Here is a 17,342-nt window from a genome sequence, read left to right on the forward strand (position 1 = left end):
TCAGCCAATCAGATTAGACCTTGCCAATTTGAGAAAGCGCTTTCCAGTTTTGTACTTTTCAGGTCATAGAACAGACTGTGGGTGGATAGGAGGGATGGAGATAGAAAGGATAGAGAGCTGACAGACCAAAGGAGAGAGACAAAGTCTGAGACTTGGAGAATGCAAAAAGATGAAATTAGAGTACAGAAAAAGAGAGAAGGAAAGGGAAAGCATGAAAGTGAGAGTGTGGGAGCTGGAGAAGAAAAAGAGCCTTTTTTATTTTGGTCTGACGTCTGTATGGAAAGTTGGACATTTCCTCTTGGAGTCTGTAATAGTGTAGAGCATGTTGAGCCGCTTGTCTTGGGTGGGAGCCTCGTTGTGAGATCAGATCTGGGTCAAAAACACGCTCAACCAGTACCAATGTAATCTGAGAAAGGGCTCAAACTTGCATTTTCAGACATTTTGTGTGCGCGTGTGTGCGCAATTGCGGTCCACTGTATGTACTCTGTTGACCTCTAGAAAAGCTAAGGGTCAAATTACTGCTGGAGATTTCCTGAAGTTTTGTTCACCGTAACATGGCAAGAGTTAAGATGATTTTCTGCTGATTAGTGGCGAGAGAATGTGTGTCCGGTTCAGTTGTGTGAGTGACAGCACTGCTATTACGTTCAGATATAATGGAAGGATCAGATGTAGTCTTCTCCTCTCAGTCTGTATGCTGTTTGATGAATAGACTGTGTGTATGAGCATCTGCAGGGAAATAGATACCAGACCAATACCACAACTGGCTGGGATACTTTTTCTTGCTGACACATGAGTCTTGTTGCAATCTAATAACTCAAAACTCTGGAGTATTGTAGGGCTGGACTGTAAAATTCCAGTTAAAAAGGACAAGATCTGTTGCTGTTTGAATGGCTGGCATGACTGCATAGAAGGGTGTATTTGGATCATGGTTAAGTGGAACCATAAAAGAAAGCTGAAGTCACTGAGTCAACAGGGTTTGGGTGGGGTTGTAATTCAGATGTTAATGTGCATTAAAGTGCATCTAAAGAGGGAAAGTTTGAAATGGTGAGTCTCATTTGGATATTATAGACTGACAAATAAATAGGCAACATATTAAACTCTGACAGTAATTGTCTCAATGTAATTTTAAAAGTTATGAATTTGTTTCAGAAGTGCTATTTTGGGGGCTGTAGCAGCAAGGGCTTTAAGGGGATCAACTAAGACATGCAACTTTTTGGAGAGGTTTAACTTTTGAGTCAGGAACATACCATGCAAACACAGGCCCAAATTCTTTGGCTAAGGCATTGTTTGGGTCTTGAAAAACACACATAAAATGCGTTTACAAACCCCAGGAAAATAGTACTGATGAAGGAATCATGTTATTGAGTTAAACTATTGTTTAAAAGGTTTAGGTAAGATGATTTATTTTGTATGTTTTTGAAAGTCTCAGCCGTTCATCTATCCGTCCTGCAGCTGCCCCATTGATTGCCATTTTGCTAAATTACCATGTAGTCAGACAGTCTATGAATCATTTATTTCTCCGGATACTGACATGGAAGCAATCACCTGAATCAATCATATTTCTCATCATTGAATCAGTTGGTTAACCAGAACCAATCATCCAGGGGCATGATGATGTAGCGATGATGACATGACAGGTGTGGTTACAGTCGGATCCAGGTGTGCTGCTCTGCATTGTGTGTGTTTGTCTGCATGTTTTTCTGGAATGTCTCAGTCTCTTCCCACGTGTTTCCTGATCTCAGTTTGTATACTCTATTGGATAAACACATTTCAGCTCTAGCGCATTGTCACTTCTTCAGTAAAGGTTTGGTTACTACAGAGCAGAAAACATTTGTGCTTGGTCTGACCTCGTGTTGTAGTCAGCTGTTTTAGGATAAATGTTTTTTTTGACAGGACCGTCCACTTTTATAGTCTAATTCAATCATCATGCAATAATAATACAGAATGTAGTTCATAAACTTGTTTTGCTCATTACAATTCCAAAAACATTGATGATTAACCTGACTGCAAGACTTGCAGATTATTACAATAAAATCAGTCTTGTATTAGTCTACAATATAATCACTTGAGAATGAATGATAAGAGGAGTAGATGTGAAATATTTAGAAGATACTGCAGTATGACAGTGCAAGGAGAAAAAGGGGATGAAAAGGTAATCATAAAATGTCTGGATAGAAGTTGATTGGTGGTCTAATTAAACCATAGTCTGCACACGCATCTTACAGTTATTTTGTAAAGGGCACATTTGTAAACCACTTTGAGGAAGTTTTCACTGTTTTATTGGGGCACAAATGCCACTGACAAATGTCACCACTTCAAAGCTAATGGGCACATGTCTGACCTCGAGTCATTATCATGTTTTAATGGTACAACAAATTGTAGCGTTTAATGCAGTGTGAACATCCTCAGCTCTGGGTTTTACATCATGGTGTGGAGGACAGAAAGAAAGACTAACTCAACAGCTTCCTCACATGTCTGCATATGATTCAGATACGATGCAAAAGGCTTCAGAGGAAGATAAGAACGGAAAAGTTTGTGCACTGTTTTGGTATGTTTGTTTGTGTTGGATTCTGACAAAAAGAACAAAGGGATTATATTAGAAATGGCAATATAGACTTTAATAATAAACATATCCTTTAGGAAAAGATGAGCTTGTAACGTCACTCTAGTACAAACAGCTAATAGTAATGATTAAATGGCTGTTATTATCTGTTATTTTAGAAAGGTATGTATGCTGCTTTAATTACTTTTTTTATGGATATTTGTTTTAATTTAATTTTTTTGTGAGCTCGGTTTAGATAATATCTGTAATCAGCTGAGCAATTTGCTCTGATTCAAAGCGGATGACTTTGATGGTAGTGTCTATGTGTCGTATGAAAGTTCAGGCACATCTCTGGGGTTTCTATAAAACAGTAGGAGCTGGATCTGTGTAAGTGCATTTTATAGACATGTAGCTAAATTAGACAGGAATGTGTGGAAGTGCAGGAATATGAGAGTGATTTTTGTGTCTGCTGAGGGGTCTGCTCAATCTCCACTAGTAACAAACCTTGTAATTTGGCAGAAGATTGAATGGGTTACTTCATGTAACCTTTGACAGAAGGCTGTGATTATTTAAGCTGTGCTGCTTGCTATTAGCATATGGATGCAGAACCATATTCTAAATCTCTAAATCACTCACTATGACCGAACTGACCCTGAATACAGCAGACTCGGCTGAAGTAGAGCTGTAGACTTGAAAAACACAACTGGGAATGTGGTTGGAACCATGATCGTGTGGGCGATGTGAGTTTGAGTCACAATTGATCCCATTCCTTCCCTTCTTGTGTAGACCTGCCATAATTTTTTATATTGTTGGAGAACCTACTTTGAAACTGTACAGTAGCTTTCCAAGTCAAACTAACCTTTTGTAAAAGTACTGTAGTCAACTACACTATAAGATACTAAAAAATATCCTAAAACTACTTTGGAGCCTCCTGAGGGGAGCAATGTGTTTATTTAAATACACAATTATCAGATGATATAATTTAATCAGATCTTGTACTTATGCATTGATGGTTTTTAATTGAGTGAATAATTATCATTAATTACTAATAGTTACCATTATACTTTATAACTGCATTCTATTATTACAAAAAACCTTTGAATGCTAATAGCTCGGTTGATAACAACAGCTAAATAATTTATTATAAAAAGACTTTAAATGCCACAAAATCACCAAATAGTTTTTGGATCCGTTCATTAACGTGAAACAAAATTTTGAAGAATTCTTTGGACATTACAACTCTAGAGTTTAGGAGAACATGGCTTGCTGATTGATTGTCGGAAATTAAGAATGCACTGTTGTTTTTCAGCATTACTTGTTCAAGTGCCAAGCTAGATGCTACTGGGCAAAAGCTGAACACCTTGTTTGCTGCTCATTCTCATCCCTTCAGTAAATATTTAAGAAATGCACTGCACACTGAATCTGTTCACTCTGTATCCGTATATTGGGGTCTGAGATTTCGCTAATGAATGAACATAAATTTTAAGCAGGAAGGTATAGTATTTTCTGTTTGCAGACTCTGTGCCTTTTATGGCAATCTGATTATGTCGGCACTAGCTGACCTTCCTCCATCAACCCAGGTTTATTGGTCAGGAATTCCAGAAATGCAAAAGGAAAAAATAAGTGGAGAAACCTGCAAGAACTATTTTTAGAAAATGTCTTGACTGAACATGAAGGTATTCCTTGAATGCTGGAAACTATTAATTAGGATATTAAGATTCAAAGTGGTATTTCTAAAGGGACTTGTAATGCCAGATCTCCACCAGCCACTTTCACTCAGGGGAGAAAGAGAGCAGTAAAAAAAGGATGGGGAAAAGACGGATTAGATTTGCAATTCTTGTTCTTTCTGATGTTAAAAAGAACTAATTTGAAATTGAAGTGTGAAGCAATTGAAAGAAAGCGAAGAAGAGAAAGCAAGATCCAAAGACAGAAGGTAGAGAAGTGGGAGTCTAGCTGCTGGTGCTTCAGAACTCATAACAGAGCCAAAAAAGGAAAAGAGCCTTTCACCAGCTGCCAAAGTATTCCTGTAAAAGTGCTCTTTTGATGAATACTTGAAAATACAGACAGGGAAAAAGGGAAAAGGCAAGTTTTAGGTGGACATGTATGCCTTTAATGTGGTCCACATCACCATTTGTGATGCCAAAATGATTACATCATTTAATCTTTTCTTTTCTTCTATGAATCCATTTATTTAATAAACTTGAACTTTAGGTTTTAGGTTAAGGCTTGGGGAAGTATCACCAACACAAACTGAATACTCCCTTACTCTTTTTCATGACCCAAACTCTGAGGATTTATCAGTTGGCTGGAGGTTGGGCTTCCACCTCCATTACAAAAAAAATTTAAAGAAGGCGGGAAAACACAGCGACTCATTAGTCAACATCTGGAAATAATTAGATTAAATGGGGTTTGGAGTGTGGCTGGCCTACCACTCCAATCCCCTTGTGAAACACACACATCGAAATTACGCATTTGTTTCAAGTTTTGGGTTTCTTTATAGAGCGACCAGCAGAAAAATGTTGAATGCTGCTCTGACTGGGCCTATAGGAGAAGCATCTGGACTTGGTTATCGGTACATTTAAGGTTATCCATTTGTTAAGGCTCACAAAAAGTGTCTAGATGTTGAAAAAAAAAAAAAGGCAGCGGGAGAGTGGGGCTGAGTCTGCAGAAGAAGAGAGACAAATTCCATTTCGAACAAAACTTGTCTTCCAGGGACACAAGTATTTAGATGATTGAAAACTATGACTGTAGGCAGCCAATTTCTCCTGTTTAGCAGAAAAAAGGACAATTTGTATGTCCCTTGCATGTGTTGTTGTTGTTGTGTGTGGGTGAACTATGAGGCCAAACATTTGACAGATAACAATGCTCAGTCATCAGTCCACACCCATATTCACACAACACATCGCTGAAATCTCCATCTTCATGTTTACATGGGGTTGTTGACAGTTGACAGCTTAAAATTTGCCCAAGACAGCATATCAGTCGCTTTTCAGTGGGCTTTAGTTTCCTTCCCAGAAACTCAGCACAGATACACATAGACATGCATAACCACACAAACAACAAGGCATGAAATCATCTGCCCACAAGAAGCTGTCCAGACACACTTGTATATGCTTTCTTAGATGTCCTTTATGATAACACACACTACACCACTGTAGGCTCTGGAGTTCATTTCCTCCTGTGTGATGGGCCGTCCATGATGTGAGGATGATACACTGACACTGAGAGGGCCTTATGACATCACTTGCTGAACTGTGTGTGGCTTTCCATCTCTAATAAATCATAAAGATGGAAATATATATACATGGTGAAGCTGGTTTTTGGAACATGTTCATTATGGGTCAGCCACCCAACTAGAAACCAGCTACTGCGGCTAATAAGCTATGTTGTTGCTCTTGCAAAAAACATAGAGGACACAAATTTCCATCAAACACAAATTTTATTAAACAGATTCAGATTAATCACATGGTGAACATCTTTTTTCTGTCAGGGGTCTTGGCAGGAATGCTGTATTGAGTAATCCGGATCGGAGCTATCAGTTTAATAATTGTGTACACACTTATATTTTGCCAAGTTTAGACCCAGCAAGCATGCTGTACAAACATTATCTTAAGATGTTGACATTAGTTCAGTTAATGTTTGTCAGGTTGTCCAATTATAGTCAGATGGATGCATTATCTGACTTTTGAAGTAAAATATGTATTTTGTGATGTTAAACAGTCCATTTGTTTAACCTTTTCCTTGCAGAAACGCAGCACAACTGAAGCAACTTCAGGATCAGATCCTTCTCGAGCAGCAACAGCAGCTTCCCCCTCCTCAGGAAGTCCCGTCTCCATCTCCACCTCTCCCACCTCCTCCATCCTTCCAGGAGCTGGAGAGTAGCACCATGCAGACAAGCACCTTCAACTACGCCCGGCCCAAGCAGTTCATTGCTGCGCAGAGTCCAACAACAAGAGGGGGATCGATTGGATACAGCACGCAGTCCTCGACCTCCTCAAGCTCCAGTCCGCTGTCCCCCACAACATCCCACAAACCCTTCAGCCACGTCACACTTCCACCCTTCCAGCAGCAGCTGCCACCGTCTAAAGGAAGCAGCGTGGAGTCTCCCAGCTCGCCTTCTTTCCCGCCACCCCCTCCACCCTTTCTCAGCTCCAGCACTTTATCCTCTCCTGCTGGCTTGGCACAAGACTTCCCTCCTCCACCTCCACCGCCTCCACCACCTGTCACGCTGAGCCCCACTCGCTCAGACACCTCCTCGCCGTTCACGTCCACTCCCCAATCACCAGCTGGGTTTCTGGTGTCTTTGCTCCCAGGCACACCACCTACACCACCAGTGAATGTGTTGGGGCTGCCCAAGGGTAATGGCACAGTGTGAGTATTCACAATCATCTGTTTAAAACACATCCCAAATGCTTTTCAAAGGTGTGCAGTCTCCTGGTTTTTAAGTCTGATGTCACACATTACCGTTTTTAGGTCCAATCAGGTGTCCAAAGCAAACAACAAATGGAAACAAACTCACCACTAAAAAATTATGATCCTAACCTTTATCTCCATAATAAAAATTCAGGTTCCTTGTGTCACAACTTAACAAGCTGATTCTCTATACTAAAGACAAAGCACTTAATCTTGAGCTCCAATAAAGCACTATCAAGGGCATATAGAGTGAACCCATGGGCTAATAAGTAATTTGGAGTGTGGCTCTTTCTTTCCAGCTGCATGGAAAACATGTACTGTATGCATTCTTACATGGCATGTTTAGGTAGACACTGAGATCAATGAGAGCTGTTGAACCTTGAGGGTAAGGACTGTATTATAGAGATTTCCTCTCTCATTCTCAAGCCTATACAATAATGTAAAGCACGTCGGTTTAGTTGAGAATGAGTGTTTTTATAGGGATAAAAAAAAATCTGCTCACTCTCATGTAGTTTGAAACCTGTATGACCTTCTTTACTCTATTGAACATCAAAAGATAATTTTTTTACCGAATATCTAAGATGCTAGGATATGACCAGTGACCGTCAAGCTCCAAGAAGATTAAAAACAAAACAAAACATTGATTCTTGTGTCTTGTAATGCATCGCAATGCACCAGATGAATGAGATTTAAGAGCTATGTGGTGGATAAGATTTTGAGATTTTAATGACTTCTATATTAGAAACAACATTTTTGACTTGCAAAAAGTGAAGTACTAAAATGACTAAAACTTAAATAAAATCAAAACCACGTGACGTAGCCAAATTACTAAAAATAAAACAGTAAAAATAACAAAGACAAATCCTAAATATTAATAAACACTATAGTAGTTTATAAGTAATATTAAAATAACACTGGCACAGACAACCTCTGGTCACTGTCCACTTTCATTATATGAACGGTGTTCAACATGCGTTTGTTATTCAAGAAGTGGTAAACAATGACCATTTTTTATTTAAGCTTTATTTGAAAGGTATTTAATCAGTTACATCTGACAATAATGGCCCTGGTAATGCTTCAAACAAACATACTCAACCATATCCCAAAACTGCAAATGATGCGCATGCAAGCTGAACAAGAGTTTTTCCAGAGATTGATTTGATGTTGCGCATGATCTATGATTAGGATCTTCAGTAAATATGGTCTAAAACCTGAGTTTAAAACACTCATCCAGAGTTTTTTTTTTCAAAGCTACTGCTCCTATTGTCCACCTCTTCCTCTCTGTTTTCTCCATTATCTTCCACGAGTTAATTCCTCCCTGTAAAATACACACAAACAGATAACAAAAATTATTCTTGCTTCCCAGTGCATATGCAAAAGAATATGTCCCACATTATTCTTGTCAATGCCAACTTTCATATTGCACTGTATTATAGAAGCTGCGGGTCTGTTCATTTGTTTTGTGTATGTGCTTTAAACCTAGCCTCTACCTAGAAAGGTTTTATGGACAGGGAAAAATAATTCTGGTGTAACAGTTTCCCACTTGTATCTGTGTTTAAGAAATGAACCGCTACAGATTCTGTACTTAGAGAAATTCTTTGTGTGCTTTGTGTTGCTTTTGAAGTCTTTTTTCATTATTTTCTGATTGTGTTTTAACAGATCTTTGCCACGTAAGACTACACCCCGCACACCGCGTATCTTCTCTGATTCAGAGATCCAGGGCTCCAAAGACGCCGTCATACAAGACCTGGAGAGAAAACTACGCTTCAAAGAGGAAAGACTTAGCAATGGACAGCAGGTGTGTGTGTGAGAGGTTTATGTTTGTATTACTAAAAAATTACAGTAACATCATTAATAGTACTACTACACTAGCTTTACTAGCATTGCCATCTTGAATATAATGTAGTCTAATCAATAACACATGCACTCATGTTTGGGTATATTCGGTAACTATTTTTCTTTTAAAGGCATTGTTACCCCCCAAGGTGGGAAGTATATATGTGTGTGTGTGTTTAGTGTAACTTTTCATGAAATATAGGGATGCACGATATTGGATTTTGGCTGATGCCGATATCGATATATATACAAATTTTTCACCTGATATATTTAAACTTTAATTTTACTGAAGAGAAATCCATGTATCTCTTCTGTACTGATTCTACCATAAATGTATTATTTTACAAATGTAGACAGACATTCACATCTGAAAAACAGGTCAATTATTTCACTTGGAGAATATTGGTTTGGCTCATCGGCAGAAATATTCATATCGGCCGATACCGATGATGGTCATTTTAAGCTTTTATCGGCCGATACCGATGTTGTGCCAATATTATCGTGCATCCCTAATGAAATACAGCTGATAAACTGAGAAAATTACCTTCCACCATCAACAACTCCAACTAAAATGACCAATCGCTATAGGAGCTCTTAAATGAACCCACAATGCATAGCTAAAACCCACCACATGTTCAGCATTAACCTTGAATTTACTAGTACAGGCCTCCAAATAATTCTCATGCTTTTGCGTGTGTGAGTGTGTGTTTTCTCACACACTAACTCAGGCTCTGACAGATTAATCCTGCTTGCTTTCAGAGGTTAACCTATGAGGAGAAGATGGCTCGTAGACTGCTGGGTGCTGACAATGCTGCCACAGTGTTTAACACACAACAGGTGGAGGAGGAGCCAGTTACACAGGTATAAACACACACACAGACAAAGATTCACACCTACACAACTTCTCCATTGTGTCACAGTAAACAAAGCTATTGTTTGTAATTGGCTGGTATTTAAACATGCGTTATAAATAAAAAGCATCCGTTACAAATCCGTCCACACACTTTTTCCGATGACTACCAGTGTACGGCTAGGCTGTTGGATGTAGTTTAGAGCATTGTGGTTTGCCTGCGTGCTTGTAAATGCTTCATAATTCGGCTAATAGCTACGAGCTCCCGCATGCGCTTGCCCATATGCATTGGGTTCATTGTAAAGTGATGTCATTTTGGCGAGGAGAACGTGTCGGTGAGGCGTTTTGGAGGTGTGTGAGCAGGTAAGATCATAAAAGAAGGATCAGCATCCCAACACAAACACACATTGCCAATAATGTGTGTGATTGTAAACTTTCGTGCAGTAGGTGTGTAATCTGCGCAGGATGTGACCTCATCCTCAATCCCCTGGCCTGTTTTCTGATCTCTTTACAGGAAGGCAGCTCAGCTGACTCAGAGTCTGTCCCTCAAAAGGTTATTCATACTCGTCTGTCTATTACAAACATCAAGCAGCAGCCTGTCTGTTCTCCATATATTACGCTCTTCTATCAGTCTGTCTCACTGCTGTATTTCAGTTTGCTTCAGCTCATGAGATCACCCCCACTTGTTTAATCCTACACCCCTTTGTGTGTGGTCACCCCCATGTTTTGGCCAGTCACTACTGTTTGCGATTGTGTGTTATCTCTATCCCCTGTGTTTTCTTCTGTGTCTCCATTTATGGAATATTTGCATCCTGATAATGCACCGCGGTAAAGTCCTTGGCGGCGATATGTGTGGTGACTACTGTACGCTCTTGAAAAATCATCAAATACAGAGATATAGACTGCAGTCTTACTAAACAACTTAGCAATGTATTCAGTGTTTGTACTGAACCAAAACTTCATTTGGAAGAAAGTACAGTTTTTTTAAATAAATAAATACTTTATTTCATCATGGATACATTAAATAAGGGACGGTAGACACTTTTGCATTGATTCAAACGTTTTTTTTTTGTATAAATATATGCTTATCTTTTAAACTTTCATCAGAATCTTGATATTTGTCAGTTATTAGTTTCCACAAAAAACATTAAGCAAAATTGAACTGTTTTTAACATTAATAATCATAATATATGTTTCTTTTACACCAAATTCTGAAGGATCATGTGACACTGAAGACTAATGGCTGTTCAAAATTCAGCTTTGCTAATTACATTTTAAAATATACTTATTTATTTTAAATTCATAATATTGCTGTTTTACTGTATTTTGGATTTAAATAAATCCAGCCTGTAAATACAGGTACAGATAAATGCTTTTTCAAAAACAAAACAAAAAAATTGCCTACCCCAGATATGTTTATCTCAACTAAAATTTTTATAAATAAAATGTCATCCACATATTTCAGCATACTGTAGCTGTTGTAACAATTTTTCTAGTGCTGGGGTTTATTTTGTGATAATGACACAGATACTTGCCAAAATCTTAAATGGACATGAAATAGAACAGGAGTTGAAATTATTTTATGTAAAAAGAAACTTAAATCTAGATTTCATGAAAATAATACAGTAATTTCCTTGGCCCGCAGTCAATCATCCAGTTTAGCAATCATTATACAAATAGATTTGGCCACCGAAATCAACATCATATGAAAAAATGTGGGGAAAAAAACTGTGCTGGGTGCCCAACATCATCATGTGTCTTGTTATTGCTAACTGATCAGAGACCGCATGCGTCTGCTTCGCACATTTCCTACCCTCGAGTAGAGACACTAAAATGCACATGCTTCTCTTCCACTGAACCGTGGGAAGTGGAGATGCTGTTAATGTTGTGCCATAAATTTAAAGTATGCTTGGCGTTGAACACACGTCCATGGGCACATAGCGGTTGTCTGTGTGTTTTCATAGAAAATGTGCATGCGTGCGTGCTTTTGGGAGGATGTGGCTGGACGTGCAGGAGAACAAGATGGAAAGGGTGCGTTCGTTGTCTACAGATATAGTTATGATGGTGTGTGTTTTTCTTGCTGCAGCTGTGTCTTAAACCAGCAATTATTGTAGTGATGTGTCATCAGCACACACTTTTCTCCAGATGTTCCCTCTGCCTGCAGAGTGAAATAAAAGGAAACAGAAGACTAGAAACGGGCATGATGAAAGAGCATGAGAATGAGGAGAAGGTCATAAGTCAAAACCTTTGTGTTTGTTTGTGTGACAGGAGTATAAAGTGTCCAGCTTCGAGCAGCGGTTGATCAGCGAGATTGAGTTCCGTCTGGAGCGCTCACCTGTGGAGGAATCTGACGATGATGTTCAGCATGATGAAGACACACTCGCGGAGGTTGCACCATTCTTCGACCAGAAGCTCAGGCATTACAAAGTCTTCGAGGGAATGCCTGTGACCTTCAGCTGCAAGGTCATCGGAGACCCAAAGCCAAAGGTGAGAGGTCATCACCTATGCAGTTTAGCATATTTATGTTCATGTTGCTTGTAAGCAGATTCTTGTCAGAGACTTCCATGAAAGTACGCTTCACAAGACATTAATTAATGGACTGGAGTTGTGTGGACAACTTGTGAATTATTGTGATGCTCTTATCAGCTGTTAAACATAAGTTACTTAGTTTATTTTTTATTTTTATAATGTAGTTTTTATTACAGTTTGTGGTTTTATACTGCATATTATTGTGGAGATACAGTTCACAGTATAGAGGACATTTTGTTGTTCTAAGGAATTGTAGGCGAGGTGACTGGAATGATTGCTGGTTTATCATCTGTGACTAGGCTGGTTTCATCAGAAGCTCTGCTCTGCTTCACTTCTGAGATCTCTGCCATATATGGCTGTCTCGCTTTCATTGTGTGACTCTCTCGGACTACCATGAGACCACAGTAATGACTGTGTGATGACAGCGGACTTAAAAAGAAACAACTGTACAAGCTTTGGGGTGTTGTATAACCATGTATATATCTGTGTGTTTGAAGGTGTACTGGTTTAAGGATGGAAAGCAGATCTCAAAGCGCAGTGAACACTACCGTATCAGTCGTGATCCGGATGGCACATGCTCCCTGCACACAGCGGCTGCCTCGCTAGATGATGATGGGAACTACACCGTTATGGCAGGCAACCCAGCGGTGAGCTATAATGTAACAATATAATAAACACGGCATGATTATATTGTCATAGTTAAACATTTTTATGTTGAAAAGTATAAATCAGTTTGGTCTTGTTTAATTTTAGAAGAATGCAAAGATAAGTTGTGCAACCTAATGTTAATTCTTCTTCTTATTATTATTATAATACACTGTTTAGGTTTTGTTTTTTTATTTTAGTTTTGTTTGGAGATTTTATTTTTGGAACACAGATGGGAACAGTGGATTCAAACTGATCAATTCTCTGTATTCTTACACATGCAACACAAAATTCCCTAAGAGAACATGCATTTCTCATTTGATTTATTTCACATTCATGAACACATTCACATATACACACTTTCTAAAGTGGCTAGTCAGCATGACCAGTGTTGTGGTGGAGATGGATAAACATCGGTAGTCAGGAGGGAGTGACTGAGCAGAAGCAGCAAAATTACTAAAGCCTTTGGAAGGGTCAGAAGTTCAAACACATTAGACACATTCCAGCTTAAATTGACCACAAAATAGTTGTGTGTCATGCATGTCACTTTTCTTTCGTTGTCTTCTCCCTAAGAAAGGCAGATAGCATCAGCTTCTTTATTCAAATGTTTCTCTCTATATCTTCTGTCTTAGGGGAGAGTGAGCTGTACTGGAAGGATGATGGTCCAGGCCGTGAACCAAAGGGGGAGAAGTCAGCGCTCCACACCTGGACACATCCGCAGGTATATAAACACTGGTCTTTTTAACATACACAGCGTGAGGATTACAGCAGGTCCAGTGTCAGGTTTGCTCTATGGGACTAGCACTAATAAAGGGGCGTGTCCCATGTAACGCACACCTGTATATTTTGGACAATGATGCAAGGACCAGTTAAAATGTCTTTTGTGCAGAATAGAATATGTTAATCTTTTTTTAAAGGGTGGGGTTTCCTCTGAATTCATTAAAATATATCTGACCATTCAGGTCTTTGAGGTATTTATATGTTTGATTGACAGAGTCAATATTCTCATAAGGCACTGCTGTGTGCTAACCTATCATTTAACGCTCAAACTTAGATATTATTCCCTACACAAAGTAAGCTCCTCATTAAACAAATATATATTATGTCACTTACTGTATTAAGTTAGATAAAATAGTGATTTTAGCCTATCCTATCTTACCTTTCTTGACTATATAAAAATTATACAAAATGTAATTATATTGACAATCTAAATAATTAATATTACATTTGTTGAAGTAAAATCCTTTAATTACCAAAAACATTAATATGCCACCCTGTTACCAAATCTAATATAGTTATTGTTTTCTTTAAGTACATGTTTGCTATTTATATTTGATTATTCACACTGATAACATGAATAGAATTGACTTAATTTTTTTGTCTTTTTCCAAGACCACGCTCAAGGTCCAGAGACAGCGGTGATGAGAATGAGAACATTCAGGAACGTCACTTCCGCCCTCATTTTTTGCAGGCCCCCGGCGACCTTATCGTGCAAGAGGGTAAACTCTGCCGCATGGACTGCAAGGTGACTGCACGAGCACTGCCACACTCACTTTAACATGCTGACCATCTCTCTGTACATAAAGCATATTACATGCTTACTTAAAGGCATAGCTCACCCAAACCTCCCCCAGTTTATAATCTGGTCTATTTCTCTCTCTCAGGTTGTTGTCTAACTGTAGTATTTTATTCTGGATCTGTACTGCTGCCCATGTCTGGCTGTGAACTGTGTATGTCAGAATAAAGGCTTACTGTGCCATAGAGGGTTTCACACGATATAAAAAGACCCTGATCAGTAATGCAATCATGCACAGAGCCCTTAATGTCAATGATATTTATAGAACCGATTTATTTCCTCTGGCTTTGAGGCTTTCTAAACTTTCCAGGCCATAGATGTCCCTAGATGCAGTTCAGGAGGTCTGCAATCAAAGTGCCTTTTTTCAGTTAGAGTTCTCTGCTTTTTTTTATTTAGACAGCCTGTTGTTTCAATTCAAGTCATGAGTGCACTCAAGTTAGCTGTAGTGAGATGCTTGATGGACGTTGTAAATATCACACAGGGAATATGCACACCCAGGGGAACTGTACTTGAGCAGTGTGTTCACAAACGTCATGAATATTCTGAGGAACATCACAACCACGGCAGATGGATAAATGAGCATCTCAGCCCCCTGTGTAAACACAACACAAACACATGCACACACTCATAGACAAACCTAAACGACACGTCAGCTGGTGGTCTGTCGCTGGCACACCTTCGGGTGGAGACGGTGTTGTGTTTCTCAGGAATGTGAGAGTTGTTGAAAATAGAGCCCAGGCATTGTGCACAGACTGATTTCCCAGGAGAACCACACACATACAGCCACCAGATACCCTACACCAGACATAAACACTAGCATTAGGGTAGAAAATATTTTAAAAGGGCCAAATGCACTATGATTTACATTTTATAGCAGAGTGGGAAAAAATATATCATGCTGAAAACAACTGATCGACTTGTCTTTCAAACATAGGTTAGTGGCCTGCCAACTCCTGACCTCATCTGGCAGCTGAATGGCCAGACCATCCGTCCAGACTCCTCCCACAAGATGCTGGTGAGGGAGAACGGGGTTCATTCATTGGTCATCGAACCTGTCACAAGCAGAGATGCAGGAGTTTACACGTGCATCGCCAGCAACAGGGCTGGACAGAACTCATTCAACCTAGAGCTCATTGTTGCAGGTACACCACTATCATCTTGTACACAACCATAGTTTCGTTTAGTTTGTAATAATAAAATTTGTGATTTACAGGTGCTGGTCATATAATTAGAATATCATCAAAAAGTTGATTTATTTCACTAATTCCATTCAAAAAGTGAAACTTGTACATTATATTCATTCATTACACACAGACTGATTTTCAAATGTTTATTTCTTTTAATTTTGATGATTATAACTGACAACTAAGGAAAATCCCAAATTCAGTATCTCAGAAAATTTGAATATTAATTAAGACCAATACAAAGAAATGATTTTTAGAAACCTTGGCCAACTGAAAAGTATGAACATGAAAAGTATGAGCATGTACATCACTCAATACTTAGTTGGGGCTCCTTTTGCCAGAATTACTGCAGCAATGCGGCGTGGCGTGGAGTCGATCAGTCTGTGGCACTGCTCAGGTGTTATGAGAGGCCATGTTGCTTTGATTGTGGCCTTCAGCTCTTCTGCATTGTTAGGTCTGGCATATCGCATCTTCCTCTTCACAATACCCCATAGATTTTCTATGGGGTTAAGGTCAGGCGAGTTTGCTGGCCAATTAAGAACAGGGATACCATGGTCCTTAAACCAGGTACTGGTAGCTTTGACACTGTGTGCAGATGCCAAGTCCTGTTGGAAAATGAAATCTGCATCTCCATAAAGTTGGTCAGCAGCAGGAAGCATGAAGTGCTCTAAAACTTCCTGGTATATGGCTGCGTTGACCTTGGACCTCAGAAAACACAGTGGACCAACACCAGCAGATGACATGGCACCCCAAACCATCACTGACTGTGGAAACACTGGACCTCAAGCAACATGGACTGTGTGCCTCTCCTCTCTTCCTCCAGACTCTGGGACCCTGATATCCAAAGGAAATGCAAAATTTACTTCCATCAGAGCACATAACTTTGGACCACTCAGCAGCAGTCCAGTCCTTTTTTAAAGCGAGAGGCTTCTGACACTGTTGTTCAAGAGTGGATTGACACAAGGAATGCGACAGCTGAAACCCATGTCTTGCATACGTCTGTGCGTAGTCATTCTTGAAGCACTGACTCCAGCTGCAGTCCACTCTTTGTGAATCTCCCCCACATTTTTAAATGGGTTTTGTCTCACAATCCTCTCCAGGGTGTGGTTATCCCTATTGCTTGTACACTTTTTTTCTACCACATCTTTTTCTTCCCCTCACCTCTCTATTAATGTGCTTGGACACGGAGCTTTGTGAACAGCCAGCCTCTTTCGCAATGACCTTTTGTGCCTTGCCCTCCTTGTGCAAGGTGTCAATGGTCATCTTTTGGACTACTGTCAAGTCAGCAGTCTTCCCCATGATTGTGTAGCCTACAGAACTACACTGAGAGACCATTTAAAGGCCTTTGCAGGTGTTTTAGTTAATTAGCTGATTAGAGTGTGGCACCAGGTGTCTTCAATATTGAACCTTTTCACAATATAAAAATTTTCTGAGATACTGAATTTGGGATTTTCCTTAGTTGTCAGTTATAAACATCAAAATTAAAAGAAATAAACATTTGAAATATATGAGTCTGTGTGTAATGAATGAATATAGTATACAAGTTTCACTTTTTGAATGAATTATATGTATAATAAAATATAAATAAAAATAATAAGATACCATGAAGAATAAGATACATGTCATTCTGGTGAAATACATTTTTTTTACACTAGCGAACAAGATTGGTAAGATTTTTGAAAAAGACTCATGTTCACCTAGGCTGCATTTATTTGATAAAAAATACAGTAAAATAGTAATATTTTGAAACATTATGGCAATTTAAAA

At 39.1% G+C, this 17,342-nt stretch overlaps 1 protein-coding gene across 7 annotated transcripts in view; it reads left to right on the plus strand.

Annotated features, from left to right (window-relative positions):
* The window catches only part of LOC127938924 (palladin), a 178,781-nt gene that overhangs the window by 157,415 nt on the left and 4,024 nt on the right, over positions 1–17,342 (plus strand). For 4 of the 7 annotated variants that reach the window (XM_052535841.1, XM_052535842.1, XM_052535846.1 and 1 more), the window contains 9 exons: positions 6,290–6,913; positions 8,615–8,753; positions 9,551–9,652; positions 10,156–10,194; positions 11,910–12,128; positions 12,668–12,817; positions 13,448–13,536; positions 14,208–14,340; positions 15,326–15,533. In XM_052535841.1, the coding sequence (XP_052391801.1) occupies positions 6,290–6,913; positions 8,615–8,753; positions 9,551–9,652; positions 10,156–10,194; positions 11,910–12,128; positions 12,668–12,817; positions 13,448–13,536; positions 14,208–14,340; positions 15,326–15,533 (1,703 nt within the window). The remainder of the gene's footprint in view (positions 1–6,289; positions 6,914–8,614; positions 8,754–9,550; positions 9,653–10,155; positions 10,195–11,909; positions 12,129–12,667; positions 12,818–13,447; positions 13,537–14,207; positions 14,341–15,325; positions 15,534–17,342) is intronic. The other 3 variants (XM_052535843.1, XM_052535844.1, XM_052535845.1) reach the window with 2 other exon arrangements.

Source organism: Carassius gibelio, chromosome A20, assembly GCF_023724105.1.
Source record: "Carassius gibelio isolate Cgi1373 ecotype wild population from Czech Republic chromosome A20, carGib1.2-hapl.c, whole genome shotgun sequence".
Lineage (NCBI taxonomy): Eukaryota > Metazoa > Chordata > Actinopteri > Cypriniformes > Cyprinidae > Carassius > Carassius gibelio.